The sequence below is a fragment of the Parasteatoda tepidariorum genome, chromosome 2, assembly GCF_043381705.1.
Source record: "Parasteatoda tepidariorum isolate YZ-2023 chromosome 2, CAS_Ptep_4.0, whole genome shotgun sequence".
Classification (NCBI taxonomy): Eukaryota; Metazoa; Arthropoda; class Arachnida; order Araneae; family Theridiidae; genus Parasteatoda; species Parasteatoda tepidariorum.
In genome coordinates, this window is record NC_092205.1 from 62,818,231 (window position 1) to 62,844,085 (window position 25,855).

Below are 25,855 nucleotides of genomic sequence, written 5' to 3' on the forward strand. Positions count from 1 at the left end.
ATTGTCCGTGGGATTGTTTTCACTCATTTTTTACAATTGTTATCCACTAAATTTGAAAATAAAAAATACTATCCTATTAAATTATATGTGTATCAAAACAAACTAAAAAAATATTTACAGAAAAACAATACTTTTATGACTTTTATTATTTTTATGCTAGTGAGAACCAAAAGAATATGGAAATGAATGAGGGAAAACTGGATCCTACCACGTGATTTCCAGGCCAACAAAAATGTAGCGTTAAACGTTTAACGCAACCTTGTTGGAAGTCGCATAAGAAGTATAACTTCAAAAAAGCTTTCAGGATCTGGCAAAACACTGTTGAGATAAGTAGGTGTACAGAAAATTAAGACATGTTTGACTGTCAGCTGAAAATGAAAGACGTTTTGAATAATCCCTTTTTTCTGTTTCCTCACGTAATTAAATAAGAGTTGAGGATTTTATTCTTACTTTCCCCAGTAATAATTCGAGTGATTTGGATAAAGCTTTTGCTTCTTCTTTTTTTAAATGATTATTTGTTACCCCTAAAATACACATTTTTTAATACTCCTTTCTACAAGGAATTTTAAGAATGCTCATTCAGGGTGGTCTTTACAGAGAACCTTGCATGAAAAAATTCTCAACTTTTAGCTGTTTTCAATATTTTTCTATTTTTAAGCCCCATGTAGGGAATTAAAACTATAAATTCAAAATATAAATTTGAAGTTAAAGCTAATTTAGTTATTATTAATGCCTGTCTCGAATTTAGAGTTCTCAAACTATGGCAATTCTTTATTCTCCTTCGCAAATACAGCTATTCTTGCATGATTTTTTTAAAAATTTTTTTCTATTATTAAAAGAAGTTGACATAAAAGACTCAATACATATAATTTCCAAAAGATCAATTTTTATCTTAGGTGATATATCTAGCAGTATTTTCGGTTTAAAATTTAAATTGAAACTTACCTATTTTCCTTAAACAACTTTTTTTCAAAAAATACATCTTCTTTTCTATTCACTGGACATCTATGAAACTAAAATGTGCTTGATGTTCCAAAAAAAAAAAAAAAAACTGTCAGGTTTTGATGCGTCTAGAGGAATTTTGGCATTTTTTTTTCAATATAGAACTGAAATATGTAAGAAAACTTGCTGTAGATGAAGTGTGAATAGAAATTCATGGCAGAGCGGTTGGAACACTATTCATTCCATGTCACCCGAATTTACGGAAGCGCAAAATAATCGAAAAGGGCGAGTGTCTTGAGGTAGATATATTTTTACCCTAAAGAAAAAAAAATCGATTAGATTATTTATATCGTAAGGCCGAAAAAAGAAATAAAGTAAGATCATAAAATTGAGTTTATTTCGTTTTAAGAGTTTAAGTATGTATAAGAAATCTGGTTGGAGGTTACTTGACATTTGGTTTACTCAAATGCTCCTCCTTTAATATTTTATTTTATAACCGGTGTTAAAAAGATGATCCAATTCTGAGTTTACTGTCATCAATGTTCAACTCTGTAGACTTGTAATTTTGAACCCATACCAGAGGACAGGGGAACTTCTGGATAAAACATTGGGACAAACTAGCCTTTGTGAAGGACTTTTAAATGGAATTAACCCGCATTTGCGTTACAGGGAGAGGAAAACAGAAAAAATCTCCCATGGTTAGTCCGAAGGTAAGGGATTGCAACATAGAATTCGCCTACCACTGAAGATATTTTACGTCAGCACTTTGGTCGATGCGAGCAGAATTCGCATGAACCAGCTACCACTGGGATTTGAACTTGGGTTCACCTCATTGTACTCTATCCCTGAACAACTAAGGCACCAACTTTAAAGAACAATGTAAAAATCGTGTCTTAAAAAATTGCTCTTTAGGGGTATTAAGTTAATATCCAAATGAGAAAAATAGCGATTAGGTTTATTAAGTTAATATTCATGTGCAAAAACAACACCTTACGGATATAAACTTAATATTCAAAAGATAAAAATCCCGTTATCATTTTAATATCATTACCATTTTTAATTAGAGAAAGAGAAAAAAAATAAAACTAGAAACATGATAAAAAGACTTTTGTTTTTCATTGCAAGCGACATTTTCCTTTCATTTTAGAATTAAATGAGTCTAAGAATATTTCGATTCTTAACTTCGATATTATTGCTTTCGATAATGATTTGTCAATTTTTTGCTCAAATTTATGCAAATTTTGCTTCAAAAATGCAATTTTTGATTCATTGGTAGGTTTTTGAATTTTCGTCTTTTAGGATTCCGCCAATTAAAACCCCCTACGTTTAATTAGCTAATCTACGATCGTTAATCACCGCAATTGATCTTTAATCGATCTCTACGTTCGATTAAAGATCGATTAATCGATTAAAGATCGTAGGATCGTTAATCGATTAGTTAATCTAATAATCTGATAGAAGGAAGAAAATAAGATTTTTGTAATTATCCATTCAATTAAAAAAAACTGTTTGTTTTATCTTTTCAATTAAAATTATCACGAAAAAAACTTCTTTTTTAAAAATATTAGATAAAGTAATATTTTCCTAAAGAAGAATATGATATATTTCTCCAAGAAGAAAGATATTATATTTTTCAAAACAATTGATCACATTGACAATGCTATAAATTTTTGCAATTTGAGTTCCGGTTTTTACTCACAATCGTTAAACCTATTCAGGGGATATTTATCTCTATGTAAAACGACATTTATCTCTAATATATTTTAAAAAGAATATAATGCTACTGTTCAAAAAAAATTTTAAAAAATGCGCAAACTTCATTTTTGTTTAAAATCCTCAAAAACCCAATCCATTTCTTCCACCATTATTGCATCTTACATTAATTTTTAAACGAGTGGGTCATTTTTACTAGATCCTTTTCCAAATAAGTTTAATTGCCGAAGCAACAATTACTCCTTGCTCTTCACGGAGAAGTTGCGCAGACGACATCTTTTCCAATTAGAAACAATCTGCCGCTTTCGAATTCTTTGAAGTCTGTGAATTATAACATTTAAAAACATACTTAATGCAGTGATAAGTTGTTAAAATTCAAATGACTGATACGTTTTATGCCATTTAATTTTCTGTGGACAAATAAACATTTCATATAGCAAAGATTGTAGTAAAATAGTATGAAAAATTCTTATCACATTTTACTATTTTTGTGATAAGCTTTTTTTAAAAAAATTCAAGTGAATAATACGTTTTATGCCATTTAAATTTCTGTGGACAAATAAACATTTCAGATAGCAAAGATTGAAGTAAAATAATAAATTAGAACATACATTCAGCTGGCTGTAGCTCACAGCCGTGGTCTAATGATAAGAGGAAGATGAAACTATATTAATTAATGGCTCTAAATGAAGGGACATTATACTAGTAACTAGTAGACATCATATAAGTATCAGTTAAACAGGACCGTATGACATAAAAAATTAAAAAATAAAAGCATAAAAAAATATTAAGTAGATTTTTTTGAAAAAAAAATTCAATTAAAAATTGAGATGGAAATTACAATTTATGACAACAGATGTCAACGCACAGATTTTTTATAAACATCTTTTTAAAAAAAAAATTCTTCACTCCATGTAAAAGTTTCCCAATTACCCATGAAAAGGGTTCCTTAAAATCAGATATAAAAATCAATAAGAATGATTCAATTCATTGAAAAAAAATTCATTTGAAAACAAGAATTAAATTAAAACTTGAAATGGAAGATACAATTTATGTCAATTAAACAAAGGACAAATTTTTCTTAAACATCTTTGGAAAATAAATTTTTTCTTCACTCTGAGCTGAAATTTTGCCCATTAAAAGGAATCTTTAAAATCAGATAACTACAGTTAGAATGAATAAATGTATTTGCACAAAAGCAACTGTTTCTATTCTCAAAGAGCTTTCAATAACGTTCTTTCAAAAACCATTATTTGCAAAGAAGGAAACACGAAGAGAAAGTATTCTTTATATTTTGCGGTGAAAGCACAAAAGTTGCTCATTTTTATTTTCTCAAAAGAAAATGTAAATATTGTATTTTTTCTACTTAAGAAGAAAACTTGAGTTTTTGAAAAGTAAACATGAATAACGCAACCAGTACACTTTCAGTTCGAAATATGCATATATTTGAAATATATGCTCTTTGAACACATGAAAATTTTTACTTTTTTGGACGATTTTATGCTCTGTATAAAACTTTTGTTAAAAATTTTTTTATGACAATATCTGAAGCTAAAAAATAGGTATCTAAATTCGTTTTGTCTCTTTCTCAATGTCAATTGAAATTTAATTTATTCATAAATTGTATCATCTAGCAAGCATGCTGGCCGGGATGGTAATGGGCAGGTCAATATAGTTTTAGGAGAAGCTTTGGTTTGGTGGCCGCGATGCATTTTGCGAAACCATATTTTCCACCCCATTTAAAGAATAAATTACATTTATCAACAGTACATTATATGCCAGTGTAAATGAATTATGAACATAAAAAAAAAGATGCTTTTTTAATAAAAAATGTTTCTGCACTTCATGATACGATGAAATATAAGCAGTTATGTTTTTGTAAGATTTTTTCTTCTTAAAAAGGATCTCTATATTATTACGTATTTTTATAGTGCAAAGTTTGCATCTTAAATTTTGCAAAAATTTCAATTTTTGAATTTAAATTTATTTTTAGGTAAGATTAAATATTTTTCATGTTAATCAGATATTGCAGGACATAAATGAAAAGTTTCGGAAATTTACCAAGCAATTTTCCGGATAAAAACCCCCAGCAAATTTTGGGCTTAAAGCACACTATGTTCAGCGATATGTATAAAATTTAAATTTTATTTTCCCAGATCAATGAATAATAAGAAAATGAGGTATTTGAACAATGAGTTTAACAAACGGCTTTCTAGCGCTGTCAGAAGTTTTTTTAGCGTTAATAGCCCTAAATTAAAAAAAAACTCCACTTTTATATTCAATCAAAGAGCAATACATAAAAATGCATAACTATTTAATTGGCGTTAACCATATAATTTATGAAACTTTACGGTATATTTATGAATAGTATTATCAATATATTTATTTTTTAGTTTGAAACTTAACTTAAAATATTAAACAGAATTAATGCATTAATTAAAAAAAATATGTTGAAGTTTCATTCTTTCGCATAATTCGCCTGACAAGAAAAGTTGTATTGGTTGGAATCACTAAAAACTTAAAAATCTAATATATAATTGATATTCGAATAAGTTGAGAATTTATTATATACTGTGAGATATTTATAAGATCAATATTATTTTTTTCCTTTTCTTTTTTAAAAGAAGTACTTATGCAAATGATTATTAACGCTCATTTTTTTTTTTTTTGGAAAAAAAAAAATTCGAAAAACACTTAGAAAAAATCTTATTAATTCTGAACTTAATTTTAATAAATTTAAAATATTAGACAGAATTAATGTATTAATTAAAAAGAACATCATTCTTTCGTATAATTAACCTGATAACAAAAGTTTTATTGGTTAGAAACACTCAAAACTTAAAAAGCTAATACATTTGAAGATTTATTATATACTGAGAGATATTTATAAGATCCACATTATTTATATTTTCCTTTTCCTTTCTGAAAGAAGTATTTATGCAAATGATTATTAACGTTTATTTATTTATTTTTTATTTTGCGAAAAACACTAGGAAAAAATCTCTTTAATTCTAAACTTAATTTTGAAAGCAAAATAAGAAAAGGGATTTAATATAATGCTTGTTTTTCCTGGTATCATAAGACTGAAAGAAAAACCCAGATTTTCAAAGCACTATCTTGTCAATAGAGTAGCTCTTCCATTTTAACAAAATACAGAATCACGCAGATAGCTTTTTTCATTGGCTAAGGAAATCTTTTCTAGGGACAAAGAAAAAATAGTTCTAGTTTATTGGGTGTTATATACTATGACGAAGATAAAATAACATTCATTGGTTGTCTGTATTTTTTTTAAACACACTAGCATACGAGTATAATGAGGGACTCTGCACGTATTGGTCGGGTTCTAAGTCGTAAATAAGGTATCTAATAAAAACCTTTTTTACGTGTTACACGTTGATTTTTTTTTTATTTCTATTTTATTGGCATGGAACACGATTTTATTTCTCTCTTTTTAACTAGGCTGTAATGTTTTATTTCATTTTAGAATCATTCCTGGTTATTTTTTTTCTAAACACAGTAAGAGTTCAGAAATTAGATCTTACAAATAACCATCGAGGATGACGGTATAAAACATCAACACTACATGGATAATTTATAAAAATATTAAAGCCAGTCTGATTGTTGAATGAACATTCAAAGTGTTTCGAATTGAGACCTTTACACACCTATCAGTTTGTATGGCAAGTAAACTGGTTTTTGATGCTTTTAATCGTCTTTGTCACTAATGGTTAGACTGATTTAAATAAGTTTGCCTCCTGCAAAATTATTATTTTGGGACGCCTGATAGAAAGCTTTTACGTCTTACTCCTTGATTTCGTTTTTATTTCTATTTTGGTACACAAGACGAAATTTCATTTTCCCTTTTTTTTGCTTAAGCTGCAATGCTTTGTGCCATTCTAGAATAATTTTTGGATCTTTATTTTGTAACACCAGCAAAATTTTAAAAATAAATGCAAGCCAAAAACATCTCAAATTGTAAAATGCAAAAATTGCTACGTCCTTTTAAATATGTAATGTTAAATGAAAAAACATACAAAGTTTGAGCGAAATTGGTCAAATAGTTTTTGAAAAATATAGTTTTAAAATATAACTTTTCTTAAAAATTGTATTACTTTCACTGAGGAAAAGAAAGTATGGATAAAACTACCAGCGTATGGTCAAATTTACCGTGTTTTTGGCTCTATGGGAGCACCAAAAATCAAGGTAATTTTTACCAAAGCGCTTTTATTATGACCTTTTGGTAAAATTAACAATAAATATGTTTTTTTACTACCATGCTGATTGATAGTAAATGAGGTATAATTAGATAATTTTAAGCAAAAATCGGTAATTTCAACAGTTCTAGACTATAATTTGAGATTATGCAAAAATGTTCATTTTGATAACTTCTATTTTTTTTAGTAAATCCTCGTTAGCTTTGTTTCTCATCAATTATTTATTTGTCTCGCAGTAGATTGATCATGAAGACACGGTTCCCAGTAGAACAAACGGTTGGGTGACCACTTTGATCAGCCTGAGAAAGGACCAAGGGTTCTCGGTATCTGTCCTCGTAAAACTGTTCTACCGTAAAGTGCTCAGCTTCGTGCATAGGTTGTCAGGCTACCAAAGCAGGAACAGCTTGTTGCAATATTTTTAATGCTTCTCAACTGCATCAGTCTTTGCATGTTCAACTGAAACGTCTCAATGCGAACGTTTATGAATGTAAATGTTAAATGCAATTTCGCTTTGTGAAATTAGTTGTAATCAAATAGAAAACGAATTTTACGCATTCTACCAGATAGATTTGCTCACATTATTTAAAAGCACTGAAAAGCAAAAAAAAAAAAAANAAAAAAAAAAAAAAAAAAAAAAAAAAAAAAAAAAAAAAAAAAAAAATTGAAAAAAATAAAGAAAGAGGAAAGATACAGTGAAAACATATTATGTCAAAGAATAGCACTTTTAAATAAAATTTGCTTTTAAATAAGTTTTGTCAGCTTTCCATACCTTTCCATAATTGCTTTTTTTAAATTTCAATGTTTTTATGAAATATAGTAATATATACATTAAGAAATACATTAAGAAATTATAATACATTAATAATACATACATTATAATACATTAAGAAATCATAAACGGAAGATTTCAAAATTCGTCTTCGCTGAAGATTTCAAAATTCGTGTATCTTAATATGCCTTGAACCAGTATTACTTTCATATAAAGTACAACAGCAATATTTTAAAGATAGTTGTATATATTTGAATAGAGATAGCATGGATTTTTATGCTGAATCTTTTTTCAGGATATCAGCTTGAATCTAGGATAAACAATAATTCTTTTTCCCTATACATGACTTTCAACCTTCACTTCTCTATTTTTTTGCAAGTTTTTTTCATGTGCTTTCTTTCTGTATAAGAAACTACATTTTTTCACCTGAAAACCTATTTTTTTCCGCTTTTGAATTTCTCCCAGGGTTTAAAATCTTTTATTGTTGTTCACTTTCGAACATATTTTTTGTAGGTTATTTGAATATATATCTCAAGGTGATTGCTATACCTTTAGATTTCGAACGAAAGTGGTTTATAATAAAATGAAATCTATTGTTCGGAGCTTTTACTAGAGTCTGAGACATTTTTGTTTCAATGTTTGGTGATAAAATTACGTATTTCTTAAAAAATATTCTGTTATTTACAACAGTTAAATAATAATTATAAATGCTATTTTTTAGTAGAAATGCAGTACTTTGTTGTAAATGATGCAACTTTCTATATTTATGCTTTTATTACAATAAGTTTAAATTAAACTTTATTACACTTTTACATAGTTTTTTTATACAATATAAAGTAATGCCTAGTAACTATGGCACATTCCAAGAAGTTTGCTATTTCGATGTGTTTTCCAGTTATCTTCAGCATGCTGATCTTTGATAAGATTTTAAACCTTGTCACAGCTAAAAAAACTAGAACGGACATAGCTTAAAATGCGTGTTTACGAAAATGGGCACAGCTGGAAATGGGTGTTTATGAAAATAGACACTGCTCAAAATGATTATATTGCATAGAGTTTGGTAAGATGTAATTTTTGAAAGAATTCGTAAGGGGTAAAATTTACTATTAATATTTTGATAAGGTTGGTTGCATGCTTTCCTGATCCAAATGATAAATGTAGATAAGAACAGAAAATTAAATATGCATGAGATAAATTATATGAACTTATACAAAGAAAATAAATGTTCTTTATTTTAATTTTCAGAAACATGTGTGGATGTGTGGACCATGCAGTGAAAGGTATCCTCATTTGGCGCCCGGTGCCAATCGTAGAGAACCTGATAATAATGAAGTGCACACCGATGTGAGAAGGAGAACATCGGAATGTCCTGTACCATCTGGTGATGATCGGCGCCAAAGGATTGGTTCGCAGGAGGGAGGTCCACCTCAAAGAAGTAGATCAGATAGCCTTCCTGCTCAACCTCCAAAACAAATGCAACAAAGACCTCAACAACCTCAAAATGTCCAAATGAGGCAGGAACAAGGTCAGCCTCGACCAATGCATCCAAATAATGGCTCGCCGATAAGAGTCATGAGGCCAGATCACCCCCAACAAGGCCAGCAAATGAGACCTCAACATCCTCAGCAGCAAACGAGACCCAGATACCCCAATGATCAACAAAGGTCTCAACAGCCTCGTGATCCAAGACTCCAGCATCCGATGGATCAAAGACCACATCATCCAATAGATCAAAAACTTCAACATCCAATGGATCAAAGAGCGCCACATCAATTGGACCAAAGACCACCGCATCCAATGGACCAAAGACCTCCTCACCCGATAGACCAAAGACCTCCACACCCAACTGATCAAAGACCACCACATCCAATGGATCAAAGATTTCAACAACCAAATGACGCTCAACGCCTTTTGTGCCAGGAGGATCAACGACAAATGCAACCAAATGGGGTTCAACAGCAGCAAAAAGTATCTTCTCGTCCAATTGACCCAAGGCAGCAAATTGGAGAGAAACAGCGTTATCAACAAGACCAATTAAGATCTGAGCATGCGGGTGATAATCAAAACGTACATTATGATTCAGATCTGAATAGGCAACATTTAGACCAAGTTGATACAAGCAAAATGCAAACTAATAACCAACGGAATCAACAGCCTTTGGATAATCCACAGCGAAATCAGAATAATAAAGATAATCATAAAAAGAGATCAGAGAATTCATCGAATCAATACCAATCCTCCCCACAAAAGCAGCAGGGGCCTGATGTCTATGGAAGCTCACAGCCAAGAGCATCACACCCAATTGAGAATGGTCCAGACTTCCCTCAATCCAAAACATACTACCCTAGTGAACAATTAAAACCTAAGCCACAGCATCCGATTGTTCATTCCCAAAATAGATCCCACCAAGGACCTGATAATTTTTCATCCTATCCTAATCAAGAAATTTTACCGGAATACCCACCACAGAGACATTTAAATGCCTTAGATTCTAATCAAATTATACCTCCACAAAGAAATCAACGCCTGCGTGAACCTCCCGAACAGCAAGTCATCCCTAGACCTCAACATCCCCAAGAACCACCACAAGAGTTTCCTCAACGTCACGCTACTGATCAAAAGTATCCCCCTGAGAAGCAGAGAGACCAGCAATTTAATAAGAGTCAACATCCTCAATTCAAAGTCATGAACGATCAAGGTGAAAAAATTCAGAATCGAGGTGAAGTGAATCAAAATTTTCAAGACAATACAAGTGTTCCTTTTGGAAAACAACCAACTGATAATCAGCAAAGGAATTATGATGATAGAAATCGGTCAGCAATAACAAGTCAACCGCAACCTATGAACCCTTCCGAAATGCAACAAATAAATAAGAGTCCACAACCTCAACAGAGGCAGCAAATTAATCAACAAAGAAATCAAAGTGAAAATATACAAAGACAAATAGTTAACCAAGGTCCAAATAGGCACGGTGTTTTAGAATCAGAACAAAATGATGTTTATGTCAGTTTATCTGAGCAACAATCTGCTAAAAATAACACTCCATTTTTTGAACAGGGTATTAGTGACAGTGAGACTCAAGCTCCTCCTGCAACGTTGCCTAGAACAAAGCGTCCAGAAGTACCTACGCCTGCCGGACGAACAACTAAAAGAGAAAAGATACCACCAACTCAGACGTTACCAAGACCTGGTACTAATCCATTTCGAAATGACAATAATCCTTTTCGAAGAGAGAGTCTACCTCCCGAAATTTTAGATGCCGGGGAATACGTCACCGTCGCTCCTAGAAGAGGTAGCCTGGATGAACGCTTTCGGCATATGTCTAATCAAGATCAAGCAAGATTAGTTGATGTAATGAAAGTGAGTATATTTCACTAATTTTTATGATAACATACAGGGTGCTCATTAGAACCATTAATTAACACATATGCTTAGAATCTTTTAAGAACTGAATTTAAAACAAAATATATAAAATCTGTATACGTAAAGAACTCCCATCGGAGCAGTGGCGGGGATTATGGCTATGAGGTTACCTTAATTAAAGTTGGCGTGTTGGGTTATTGCCTAACGCATGGATGCACCAAAACAAACAACCAGTATACTGCTGAGTGAACCTTTAAAGGTATGCTGAATCACCCTTAGCTAGATTTACATGTCCTATTAGTTTGTATCTGCAAGTATACGGGTTTTGATGCTTTTAATCGTCTTTTGCACTAATGATTTGACTGATTTAGATAAGTTTTTTTCCTCTCATAATAATTATTCGGAGATGCCTCATGTGTACATTTTAAAAATTCACTTTTAACTAGCATATAATAGTTAAGACGGTAAGTATGAAACCCATAGCCTACATGCGATTATTTAATAAAAAATTAAGTGTCTATTTATTGTTTTCGAATAATGTCTTTTAGGAATTCTTTATGATTTTCAAAGACATAAAAGAAAAGTTGCAAAAATACGTATTTTTACACAGGTTTTTCTTATACGTGTTTCAATCTTAATACAATATATAACCTACATGAGACAAAAATTTTGTGAAAGTAATATTTTGCAATCAAAAATACCTTGCCAAAACTGCCCTTTATGTAGATTTTTTTTGTACAGATTTGTACTAGATTAATTTAAAACTTATGTTTTAGTTAAATATGAAAGAAATATGCAATTTAATTGTGTTCCACTAATAAAAAATTTATCTTGCATTAAAAAAGATTTCTGTTCTGAAGAAAATATGTAATTTAACTGTGTTTCACTAAAAACATTTGGTTTAAGTTCAAGATTTTGCATTTTTTTAATAAACATTATCCTTTATGATTTAGAATGACTGGTTGACTATATCTATGAATGTATGTATCTGAGCACTACATATTTTCTTTCATCATTTACGCCAATAAAAATTGCAATGATTCCTTATCCCACTCGATAAGCAAGATTTCATGAATATCATTTAGGAAATGCAAAGTTTCAACAGGGATCACCGTGTTCAATTATGTTTTGTAGTTATTGGCATCAGAGATCTATAAATACATATTCTGAATGTATGGAAACCGTAATTTCAATTATTATAAATTTAAAATACTTATAGTCTTAGTAATTTGAAATTGTAATATCAGACAGGACTCAATCATGTATTGAATTCATGACATGTCTACCAAGAAGTGGTGTACAGGACTGACTGTAAATTGTCTTATGGAATAGATTATTCAGAGTTCTGACTCTAAACTCATCAAAAATTCATGAGGAAAGTGGAGAGAGTTGAAAGATGGCCTGAAAATAACAGTTGGAATTTGTAACAGCAAGAGCCATGTTTGTAAAACCGAAACTTGAATACTTGTTGCTCGTTCGTAGAAATTAAATACTGGTAGATCTTTATAATAGCTGTTAGAGTATGTGCTCAAATGGTGATTAAGGTAAATTCATACTATTAAATAAGCAGCACGTAATTTTAAATACGCTGTTACAAATTTTTAGGAAAAAATGGGCAAACAGCAATTTATTTAATTGTTATTTTACCATATTCAAACAAAATAGTCAAATGACCATAAATAAGATGGTATTCAAACTGTTGACTGTGAGAAAAACCGTTTGTTAACTGCTTTCACTCAATACTGTTACACAACCAGAATTTTATTGCACCAACTGGAAATGAAGCTACTTATTTCCTTGCAGCTGGGTACACATTATAACAGAGCGTGGTTATATTTTACGGTTTCGAAACGATGGCAGTTATAAATTGTTAAAACACTGTACAGTTTTGTATTTATGGGTTTTAACCATACTAGTAGTAAGCAGTTTCAAGACTATAAAGGTAAAGGTAAAAAATGCTTTTTATTGTAAATTTTACGATTAATTGGAAAGACAGACTGTTTTCAGTTACTTTATCGTAATTTTAGACTGAAAATTCTAACAGTTTATTGGTGCATAAAAACAGAATATTAATCCAATTTTCAACAAAATCAATATCATTATCATTTATATCATTTATCTCATTATCATTTATATCATTATCTCATTACCATTTATATCATTATCTCATTATCATTTATATCGTTATCATTTAATATCATCATCAATATCAATATGGCCAAGAAGTCGAATTCTTGGCCATAGATGGCGCCTCTGGAAAACAAGAACAATCGCACCCCCTCTGCCTAAACATGCATACGTCAACAACAGCAACACATCAATATCATTTATATAGAGGATGGAATGGTTAAAATATTCGAAAAGCAAATTATGTATCAGCATAATCAGGCAGTAGGAGAAAAAATTTAAAATGTATATTAAGTTAGGTGATTGCATATCATCATGTGCATAACATTGAAAATATTCATGTAAAAATATTGATAATAGTTCAAAGGTTTATATAGCTATAAATAGTTATAACTTAATTAGAAGAATATTGTTTACCGTTGTCTTTATTGAAGAAAACATCCCTATCAAGGTAGGGTGCCTGAAAGAAATTGTTAAAAAAATGCCTCTTTCCTTTTCACTGAAATGTATCCATCTCTAAACACAATACTCATTACCAAACAAAAAAAAACTATAAATGTGTTTACAGAATTGTTAATTTTAACGCTCTGTTAAACTCAGTAAATAAAATTTTGTTAAAAAAAACTTAAGTGTATAAGTTAACAAGAAAAAGTATGTTTTGTCCATTTCCTATTTCCTGGAAAAGAAATCGTTTTTTCCTTTTCCGTTTTCCATGAAAGAAGAACACCTCAGTTGCTTTAGATTGAATTCCCGTAGAAGTAAAATGTTTTATGTTGGGAAAACGAATATTTTTATTAAAGGTTCTCTTCTTAAAACTCAAATTTTTTTAAAGCATCAGCTTCTACTACATGTTGCACGAGCAATCTCAATTATTTATTTTTTAAAAATATAAATAGTTTACTGCTTTTAAAATTAAATATTTTAAAAGCTCAATTTCTTAAATATGGTAAGTTTCTAGAAATCCACTTTAGATTTACATATTTTTTTTCTGAAATTTTTGCAGGTGTTTCTTACAAGCAAACCGTGAAGTTAACTAACTATAAACTGCATAAATACTTATATTTAATTGTGTCTTGATAACGTGCTTATAAATTTCTTATCTCATATTCAAACAATACTTTTTATATTTTAGGCTGGAGAAGTAACTATTAGACCAGCATCTGAAAGACGTAAGTATTTACTAAATGATAATAGATAATTATAGTTGCACCTTAATTTTGTTTAGTAGTTTGGAAAGTAATTTAATTTTTTATGAAATTATGCAACTTTCTAATTGTAAATAAAAACTATATTGAATCATAGATTATCCAATATAGCCCATAACTTTTGCTATCTTTCTGGTAATAGCATGATATCAAGCACCTAAAATTTATGCTCTTTGCTGGGAAAATGTCCATGCTGTTTGGAAGTAAATATATTAAAATTTGTTCTAATCTGAAATTAATTTTGTTCGGAATGCTACGGAGTTTTTTCAAAATGATATTTTTAATTGCGTTTATTTGTTTGAATGAATGCAGGTTTATAAATAACATAAAAGTTAATATACGTCTAAACCTATTTCAATTTTATAGATTATATTTTGTGCTACGTAGACTAAAGTGAAAAACAGCGCGAATCAAGTACAAAAATGGACATGCTATAATTTCCGTTTTCTAGACAAGAACCTTCCTCAGCATCTAAGTGCCAAATAACAGTAGAAAAGTAAAGAGGTAACCACGTTTTAGATAGTTCAACCAATCCGGACAAGGGAATAAGTTTGAATTAAATAATAAAAAGAAGATGGCAAAATAAAAACGCTAATAAGAAACATGTAAGCAGGTTTGATGGAAACCTCTGGGGCAAAACATGAAAATACACTGGTGTAAGGAATTAAGAGAATTTGCAGACTTGGTCGATTATCACTAGAACTACAGGAACGATTTTAATGAAATTTGATATGTACATACATTGATACAATACAAAGCAAATAACAAGTCAACAATTATAATACACACGCATGATCGTGCGTAAGACTGGTTGTAGTCGGAAGGTATGAAATTCCCGCAGGACAATTCAGGCAAATTGCTACAGGAAATGATTAACTGCCTTATTTCAAGCATGAAATCACGATGCAATTCTTGTATATCTGTAAGAGGGTACCATAACCCCTATTAACCCATTTTTGTTTGTTTATTCTGCATCCGCTTTTTCACCTTCTGACTCCAACGAGTGTTACGCTCTATCATTCGTGTTGTTGAATGATTTTTTGTTTTGCAATGTATCAATGTATTGTGCAGATCAAATTTCATTAAAATCGGTCTAGTAGTTCTAGAGATAATCAACCAAGTCTGCAAATTCTCTTTATTTGTTACACCAATCCAATTCCAGTTATTCCAAAATTGCACAAAAACTGCAGCTTGTAGATTAGTCAGTGGCGCGAAAATATCCGCTTAAGAACTGTTCGAAATTCTAGCGCAACAGAGCAATAAATAAATAAAATTTTCCTCGTTGTTACCCATTTTTGATTTTAATACTGATGGAAAATATTCCTATTTTCGTTTATAGGAAATATTTGTATTTTTAGTACAATTGTATATTCTGGAATACCGTATTTATCTATTTTAATTCAATATTTTGAACTAAATGATGGAGAAAAAATCTTGCTAGATTAAAGTTTTCCAATGGAATTCTCCCTACTGGTTTTTTTGAGCCTATGGGTTAAAAAATGAATATTATATATATATATATAATATATATATTGCGTGGATTTATTAAAATAATTCATGGCCCTTACTATTCTTAATTTATATATATATATACATTCTGATAACATAATTGTTTTAAAGAAACAAAATAAAAAAAATATCAACCGAATGTTCAAAAAAGCTAGGACCTACAAAAGTTTAAAAAAATCAAACCAATAAAAGATTTCATCCGACATGATATATGTGACCATTGATATTCAATTTCACTTCGTAAACATACGCAATGCAGGAGAATAGTTAAATCATAGAAAGTGGGTCTTAGAAAGAATTCGGAGCTTAAGAATGTTAGTTCCTTGGGGAAAAAACTGAATTTAACTATTACCCGTTTTGAATCTTGGTATAAAAATGTCTTCCCAGGAATGAATAAAACTTTTAATTGATGAAAAATTTATTAAAAATATGCTTTGTTAAAATATTCATATTAATATTTGAATAATGGAATTTTCGCATCAGAAAATCCTTTCTAGAGATGATTTTATGATTTCCATGAATCTCCCAGCCGTACATTATGCATTCCATTTGGAATACTTTCATTACTTAATGCTACATATCTCGTAATTTTCAATTTACATTCGTTTTTCGGTTGAAAAAAATTATTTCGCCTCCCAGAAAATATTGGATACAGATAAGTTCGTGTAATTGACGCTATGTGTAAAACTGAATGTTCCTAAGCGTAATAGCTTTTACCCAATTTGATCCAAACACAAAAGGAAATAAATCTGAATGACTTCCGAGATGGAAGAAGTAAAAAAGCATCTTGGTTCTGTTCTACCCATCTTTGGGAAGGAAAGTCGTAAAAGCAGAAATGGCTTGTACCTTCATTTATTATTCACATTCATAGTCAATTGAGGAACAGCTTTCTGCATTCCAGTTGCAGAACTGGAATGACTCAGATCGTTTACCCATTTCGCCTTTTTGTATTTGGCAAATGTAAAATGACCTTTTCTCTAGGATTTAGGAGAAACGTCGATGTTTGTCTCGTCTTGTACTAGCCTTTATTTTCAATATTATTTTTTTCGCATATGCATTTTTCTAAGGTTGTAACTATAATGTAATACCCTGCTGATTTAAATTTTTGCCAATTTATTTTATCTTATTATCAGTGTCTCACCTTATGAAAAGTTCTTTTCGCTAAAAATTCTATTGAGAAATATTTAAATGTAAAATCATAATATAAAAGCTTGTAAAAATTGAATATTTTTAATTTAATATTTTAAAAAATTAAGACAACAGTTTTAGCTTTAGTTCTTCTTTTAAAATGTATGAATCTGTTTGCTGTTTTATATCCGTAATTGAGATTAAAACATTATCTTTTAGGTCTTGAACCACAAAATTCATTTGAAAAACAAAAGAGTGGACCATTACCAGAAGAAGGTCAAATGTCCAACCGCTACTTAGAAGAAGAGCAAAGAAGAAATGCCATTAACAGTGGTGTTTGTCCAATAGATCCCAACACAAGACGGCAACTGCCAGGCGGCGAACCTTCTAAACGGCCTCAACATCCACAGCATCCAGATCAAGTTTCTTCACCACCAGTTCCAAAAGCACGTACTTCTCTAGGAGACCCCAACATGCATAGTGAAGGTAGAAATGGAATACCAAGGACTATACCATTAACTTCTTTGGCTCAAACTCTTGAACAACAGTCTGATCCACGCACTAGTATTTCTAGACAGCAAGAATGTTTTGTGGAGCTTCCGTCAATGAAAAATGACAAAAACTTGATAAACGATTTATCGCAGCATAAGCAATCAGGTGGTTCTCAGGGATCATTCTCACAAGAGCATAAGAGAAATGAAGATTTCGTGCATCCAAACATCGTAGACAATAATGCCGCCTCGGGAAGAAATGATTATTCTAGAAAAAATGGTGATGGCTCGAATAAGCCTAAGCCACCACCTACACAACAGCGCCAAAAAATGGATCGACCTAGAGAGCAGCCACCATATCCTCCTCAGGTAGATAGGAATAATTCTAAAGCTGGGCAAAGCAATGTTCAGTATGACGAACAGGCTTGGCGAGATGCGAGGAAAAGTAAACCTTTACCACCTGAGTCAAACACCCAGGATCTTGAAGGTTATCAAGATGAGGAAGAGGAACAAAATATTGATGATTACTTTGAAATGATCGAAAAAGCAATAAGTAGACCACAGCAACAAAATATAGGCGTAGGAAAAAGATCATCAGACATACAGCGACAATTAATGAATCACGAAGGAGATCGAAATCATGCTGCGGCATCTGGTTCAGAATATAGTCCTCAAAAAGGTCAAGTTTCTGCTGTTCTCAGGCAGATAGATTCGCTTAATCAAAATCAAGGATATCAAACAACAAACGTACCACAAAATAAGCAGTTTCCTGGTGGATATGACCAAAGGAATGATAATATAAAAGAAAAGAATGATTTAAATATTTATGATAAGGCCAGTTCGAGAAAAGATTTTTACGATATCGATAATGAGGAATACTCAAGAAGGGATAAAAAAGAACAATATATTATTCAACCAACTGACCACAGATTTCAACCTCAACAAACCTCTGATGAATTTGGTAAACAAAAGAAAGATCTTAGTGGGAAATCATACGATAAGCTTTTGCTACATGAATTGACTCCAGATACAAGACAGCCATCCGCAAAGCACTACTTGGAAGAGCATAAGACGCAGCCTCTATCATATGAAGCATTTAGTTCTGTTAAAGCAATGCAGCAAATGCAACCGGATACTAGGCAAGAACAGCATTTAGCTCAGTCACAAAAGCAAAGTCAAGGAAGTGAAAATGAGGTAAGAAACCAAGCTCCTTACTACTATTCTCAACAGACATCAACTGGGACCTATTATCAAGGAACAGGACAAAATAACAATGCATATGAGAGTAATGATACAACAAAGAATGGTCAGGTATCAAACGGAGGCAAACCTGTTTCCAATGACGCGCAAAATCAAAAGAAAGCAAAACCAAAACCAGATCCAGGAGACTGGTCACCAGTATCTGATTTGTCACCGATTTTAGATGTTTCTCCATCAGTTGAGGCAGCGGAACAGGAGCTGATGGAGAAATTCCAAGAGAAAATAGTTATTGAGGATGACGATGAGGACATGTTAGACGATGATGATTCACGTCTGTTAAAAGCTGGTGGCATACCCAGGGCTACAAGTGGTACCATCTCGGGAATGTTGGAAGAGTTCAACAGAGCTCTTGGTCTTCCTGGTACCTCTCCAGTAGATGACTCTGGGATCAAGTCAGCAGTGTCTCCTACCTCTCTTGCCATGAGCCCAATCTCAAGTTTGAGCTCATCATTAACATCAGTGTCATCAATTCAGAAGGAATACCAAGTAACTAATTGAAAATATTAGTAAAAATGTAGAAGAAATATATAAAAAATAATTTGGAATCGCTACAAACAAGAATTTTAGCTCAATTACCTGTAGTTGTTAGAATTTGTCCTTTTTAAAAATTATGGTATAGCTTTTTTGATTCTTAAATGTACAAAATAATTCAGTTATTAATCTTTTAAGGGATGCATTTGTTTGTATGATAAGAAACAAAGCATTTTACTTAAATTTATATTCTAATACAGGGTAAATAAGATCATTTGAATAATATAGAGACAAATTAGCACTTTAAATAAATAAATAAACTAAGTAATGCTTGCTTGTAAACATTGCATTAAAAAATTTTGCTCTCATGTACTCCGGTTTCATAAACGAGTAAAATTACTTAGCTATCTTATTTATTTTAAATGTTAGTAAAGTTATTCAGATAATTTTCATTCCCCCTGCATATTAGTTAAAACAATATATGGTATTTTGCAGGTAATTTATATTTTAAATTGATAGAAAATATTTAACATTTTGCTTGCTAGTAATTAATATTTTTTTACATTGAAAAATTTATAAAATTAAGTTGCTGTTTTTGAATTTTTTTAAATTATTGATCTTTAAATATATTAAAAATAATGATTAGCGGAACATTTTTTGTTATTTTTTACTGGAAATGAATAGTTTAAAAATGTTTATGAATTATTTTAGAAGTAATAATTTATGAATAGTTAAAAATCTAAAACAGTACGATATAACATAAGTAACCTATTTTTGCAGAAACATATTAAACCTAATTATTTCGATTAAAATATGTTTACTATTCGTCTATGTAACGTTTGATTACTTGCTGGCTCACAATTTTAGACAAATTAGCATTTTAAACAACATGTTATTATTTTTTTTTGAGCAAACGCTCTTTACAAATCAGAAGTTAACTTTTTGTTCTGAAAATAATACAAAAGTCAGAACAAAATAATGTTTTTTTTTTTTGCAAATAAAATTTTATGAAAGTTTGCGAAATATTTTTGAAACTTTTGAGGGCTATTTTATAGTTTTTAAAAAGTTAATCTTAAAACCATTTTTATATAAATTTAAAAAAACAACAACAATATATAATTACTTCAGCGTCGCCATGCATATTCACGACAAATAAAATTGTACAAATGTTATCTTTGTGAGTTTACAAAATAAACAATGCTTAAATTTTATAGTTATAATTATTTATGATTTTTCAAGGAAACTTTTGGATCCCCTCAAAAAAGTGTCCCTGGTGGATCGCCCCAAAAAACACCGGCTCAGCCAACTACTCCTAGACGTTCTCATAGAAGACTTCCTCAACCAACAGTTGAGCAAATGCAAGCAGCTGTAGCGATGGCAGCACAAGGACCAAGAGATAAAAATGCTCAACCACCTAGGTAACACTAAAAGCTAATTGGGGGTTTGGATTTTAGACATTCTAATAAGGTTTGAATATCCCACTCGAAAATTAGATTTCAAAATTATTCAAAACTGCCTACAATTAACTGCCTATATTAAAATTTTGTGATAAATAGAACTTGAAAACTCAAAATTTAAAATATTATGCCCCTATCACATTTATGAATGAATTTAAAAAAATCCTTTATTTCTTTGCTTAGTTAAATTACCTTTACTACTCAAATGAATGAACGATAAAAAGATATGAATCATCAAACTGAACTAAATTCTTACTTTTACTTTTTTTAATATATTATACTTTAAAAAAAATCCAAATCGAATTACAATAAAAAGTATCGAATTGAAATAAAAAGTAAATCCATTTTTACTGGATGTAACATGTTGCGGAACAGAAAATTTGATGTACAGTAATTTTTATATTAATATGTAGAAATAGACACTGTGATTTTGCAGTACTAATTACTGCAAAATCACTGAATCACTCAAATTAAATAAATATTGCTAATATCACCACACTACTTATCACTGATATCTCTACTTTATACTAATTATCACTACATTGTAAAAATTTCGGGATCAAAATACAGCTAAATGCATCGACACTCCTTATGGTGCTGGTAATTTCTGTCCTGAAATCCATTTTTACCGGAACAAGTTACAGAACAAAAGATCTGATATACCATAATTTTTACCGTAATCATTACCTTAAAACTACTGAATCATTCTAAGTAAATATTATTGTATAATTTTATAATTTTTATAACCGTGGTTGAGCAGCCGTCCCAATTTTTGGGTTTACGACTACTAATGTTCAACTCCGTAGCCGTGTAATTTTGAACCCAATCCAGAAGACAAGGGAACTGCTGGATCAAGTAGTGGGAGAAATTTGCCTTCGTGGAGGACTTTTGATGGAACTAACCCGCATTTACGTTATATGGAGTGAGAGACCACGAGAACCTTCCACGGTTAGCCTGACGGCAAGCGGTCTCTAACCCATGATCCGTCTACCACTGAGGATATTTCACGTCATCACTGTGGTATGCGGAATTTGTATCAACCAGCCATCACCGGGATCGAACTTCGGTTCACCTCATTAGAAGGTGAACGCTCTAACCCCTAAGCCATCGTGGCTGAAGTAAATATTATTGCAAAAATTACGGATGATGCACCCAAAATTGAGGCACCTTATACCGTTATTTGATGCAGAATTTTCTACGGTGTAGGAGTCTCCTCTCATCAATTTATTTTGTTTCTCATTCACAAATGTTTTTTTCCTTCCATCGACATTTTTCCCTAACACAAAAACATTTTGTTAACAAAATATGCAATTATTGTAGTATTCTGTACGAACATTCAATTGATATGATAAAAGAAACTGACGATTACCTGGATTTAAAAATTAACAATTTGAATCTGAAAAAGAAATAACGTAAGGAATACACAGCGTATGACTAAATACTATGAAGTAATAACAGCAGTTCGAATGAAGACTTCAATAGGGAACAGTTCAAATCGGGAATGGTTTTCTTCTGGACACAAGAACTTCTTTACTTTTTAAGATTTTAATATAAATGTTAAGATATATATCTGACAATATCTAATCTCCATTCTTCTCTCCCGTTTTTTTTCTTTTTACAGCGTAAATTCAAGCTCTAACTTACAAAAATCTGTAAAGAGAAATATACTGGATTAATTGAGACTAGTTTCGTGCAGAAAAATGAAATGTGACGTAAAGTTGAACAACCAACACACCGGATCTTACAATTTTTTTTATACAGAGACGCAATATAGCTTTTTTTATTATGTAATATGGCTTTTTAATAAAAATTAAAAATTAGTCTATGGGGAGTCGGTAGGGCATATATCAAGAAAGCTAAAACTGACCTTTTTCTATGTACCTTTTCTAAGAAGCTACTTATGATATCGCTTCGAAATTTTTTGGAGATATTTAAGGTTATATCAGTAATTAGCTGTGATAGTTTTTTAGCGTTAGCAACAATACTTTTCAAGTTATGAAAGATTTTTCATGAATCTTTTTAAAAAAATTAAAAGTTCTGAGTTCATTATTTAAAAACAAATTCTGCCAAAGATATGTATTAACAGTTAGCACAGTGTGAACATGTATATGTAAATATTCGGTGAAAAAAAACTGATGCAATATCTTATTTAGATGCTGAGAAAAGATACATCGAAAAGGCAGTTTTAGCATTGTTGGTCAATGCCCTATCGACACTCCTCTTTCTGTTCTATAATTTCTATTCTAAAAGTATAGTAACTTCAAATTCAACTTATATAAAAAGATTCTTTCTATTATTAATATGAAGCTGCTACTCGTAATTCTTACAACAGAGAATTTTTAAAAGACGTAAAAAAACTGCAAAAATGATTCTATTTAAAAAGAAATTTCTGTTCCATTTTTTAAATTTTCATTTTGGGAAGAATTTTCTTGGGTTCAACAATATCAATTCTATGAAATACGAGGCGCTACTGGAAAGTAAGTTTCCCTAATTAATAATAAAAAAAAAAGAACTAACACTTTCGGAATCATATTTATTGGCAACAAGTACAGCAATGTTTAAGCCATTTTTCAACATAGCCACCACCAAAATTGAGACTCTTGTCGTATCATGGGATAAACTTTTGTATCCCTCTGTTATAGCACTCTGCCGCCTGTGACAGGAACCAGCGTATGACAGACGTCTACTATTACTCTGACCGTTACTGCTAAACACTACAGAAATTGTGACGAGCCATTCAAAACAAGAGTCGTGGAATGTTTACTGCAGATGTTGCGCTCCTCCACGACAATGCTTGTCCACATACGGCATGACGCACAGCAGCTGTTTTGACGGAATTTGGCTGGGAGGTGTTTGATCATGCACCCTATAGCCCTGATATTGCTCCCAGTGATTTTCAAGTTATCTTGCACCTCAAGAAATTCCTGTTCTCCGGTGAGCGTTTTAGCAACGACGAAGAACTGAAGACGTCTATCACACGCTTATTCCATTCACAGGCGGCAGAGTTCTACGACAGAGGGATACAAAAGTTGATTCCACGATACGACAAGTGTCTCAGTTCTGGTTGTGGCTATGTTGAAAAACAGCTGAAACATTGTTGTACTTGTTGCCAATAAATATGTTCCTGAAAGTGCGAGTTCGTTTTTTTTATAAGTTAGGGAAACTTACTTTCTGGATGCGCCTCGTTTATTAGCATATTATAGCAAAATAATTAAGACGTTAATAGTTTTCTATTTAAAGTAATCATGCATTTTTTTTTGAAGCACAACCGGTCAGCTTTTGTTTGGAGTAGAGCCCAAAGCACAGACTAGTGGTGGACTGAATTCTCCATCATCAGCTTGGAAAGTACAAGAACCAAATCAGTCTTTCGAACAACAGTACAATACTCAACAAGTTACAGTACAACCAACTTTGGATAACTATACTGTGAGTAATTAAGCATAACATTGTTATTATGAGTCGCTGACAGGCAGCAAGATTTTTTTAATCTGTTTATGTTTACTGAACTTTTTCTGTAGCGTTCCGTAAAATAAGAATGCGTCTTAAATTTTTTAGTTTTCATGATCGGGTTATGACTAAGAAAGATAAGATCTCAACGGCTTAAAAGTTATAATATAAGACGAAAACCCTCAAAATAAGGATTGGGTTAGCAGTAATCTGGGGAAAAATGTGAAGATATTATTTATCCAAAAGTTAAGGAATTATTAATTGTTTTTATTACTTATTTTTTAAAATAACAATAAAAAAAAATTTAATTCGCTAGACATAGGAATTTTTATGCCATTTTAAACTACGTAATTTTAAATAACAAAGTACCAACTTTGAATGAAACTCATTAAATAGTTTCTAAGTAATGAAATTTCGTAGAAATCATCTTTTTTTAAAATTTTTTTTCTGAAGAACTATTTGACGCATTCCCTTTAAGTATCGGGTTCCTCTATTTTCCTTGCTCAATTTAACATGAAGCAAAATTTCGTATGCCTTACAGTTCAAAGTTTTCAATTAATTAAATAATAATAATAAAATATATTTTTCTTCAAATTATCTTTGGATAAATGATTTATTTAATAAAAATATTTTGTAATTTGGAAGTTTTGCACATTAGGAGTCACAATTAAAAAATTAAGGGGGAAGAAAACAAAATTCTTTCGAACTATGGCTGATTACTATTAAGGTCAATGATTTCAAAATGTGGTTTAAAATAATCTAATTATTTATTAGAGAATGAAGCTGAAGGGCGATTCCAAGAATTAGGGGAAATCATTCCAGTCCTATTAGCGAAGTATCTTGATGATTTCAATTCTTTCTTTGAGCTTTCTGACTTCAGCTATGATTTTTCAAAGAATTGGATTGTTTTTTTCCAGCAATAATTTGTGAAAAAATAATTTGTGACTACTGATGTAGATAATAATATCTATTTCATGTTATTTAGCAAAGACAGCCATCACAAAATGTCCCGCTTACTATAACACTAAGGAACAAATCTTTTGTGGCATTTATGCAAATACTTTACCTTGCCTAGTTCGGGAGAGGGGACTTCAAATCTGAAATTAGATTTGCCCCTAAAGCTGCAGATACAGTCCTTAATCTTATTCCTAATTCTAAAATGGCATTTCTAGTCTATTTTTTCGAAATGTGCAAGTTTGAAAGCGATATATACAACAAGGGTTTGCGTAAGTGTAGCTACAAACTTCTAGGGGAACTAGGGTTGATCATTAGGATTGAAATTTCATAGGAACCCATGCCCGAGGATGATTTCATACGCCGTTAAGGGTTCGTTCCAACTATGAACTGTTTCTCCTGAACAGGTGATAATGGGGAAGCACCGATAGTTGTGTGAGACAAAATTCCAGGGCATGGGTTCCTATGCAACTTTAACCCTGATAATGGGCTCTGACTATCTTAGAAGTTTATTGCAGCGTTTATGAGATCGCGTATTATAGATAAAATGTTGTACATGTTGACAAAAAAAAGACTAAAAATGAAAATTTTATTAAAAATATATATAGGCTGGAGAGAGAAGCAAATTTCTGATTTGAAATCAGCTTCACGAAAATATATATAAGATCTGTTAAAAGATCCATGAAACAGAAAACAAAAAAAATGTTTCCCATTATAATTGATACCAAATATTTTGCGATAATCATGCACAGAATGATTACAAAATTGATTTGCTTACTAACGAATGCCAAATCTATATATTTTT

The 25,855-nt window shown here is 31.1% G+C and overlaps 1 protein-coding gene across 1 annotated transcript in view; it reads left to right on the forward strand.

The window, feature by feature from the left end:
• The window catches only part of LOC107452377 (uncharacterized), a 191,934-nt gene that overhangs the window by 109,384 nt on the left and 56,695 nt on the right, over positions 1–25,855 (forward strand). The window contains exons 3-7 of the mRNA XM_071177670.1: positions 8,884–10,998; positions 14,261–14,297; positions 17,190–19,207; positions 20,432–20,610; positions 23,913–24,075. Coding sequence (XP_071033771.1) covers positions 8,884–10,998; positions 14,261–14,297; positions 17,190–19,207; positions 20,432–20,610; positions 23,913–24,075 — 4,512 coding nt within the window. The remainder of the gene's footprint in view (positions 1–8,883; positions 10,999–14,260; positions 14,298–17,189; positions 19,208–20,431; positions 20,611–23,912; positions 24,076–25,855) is intronic.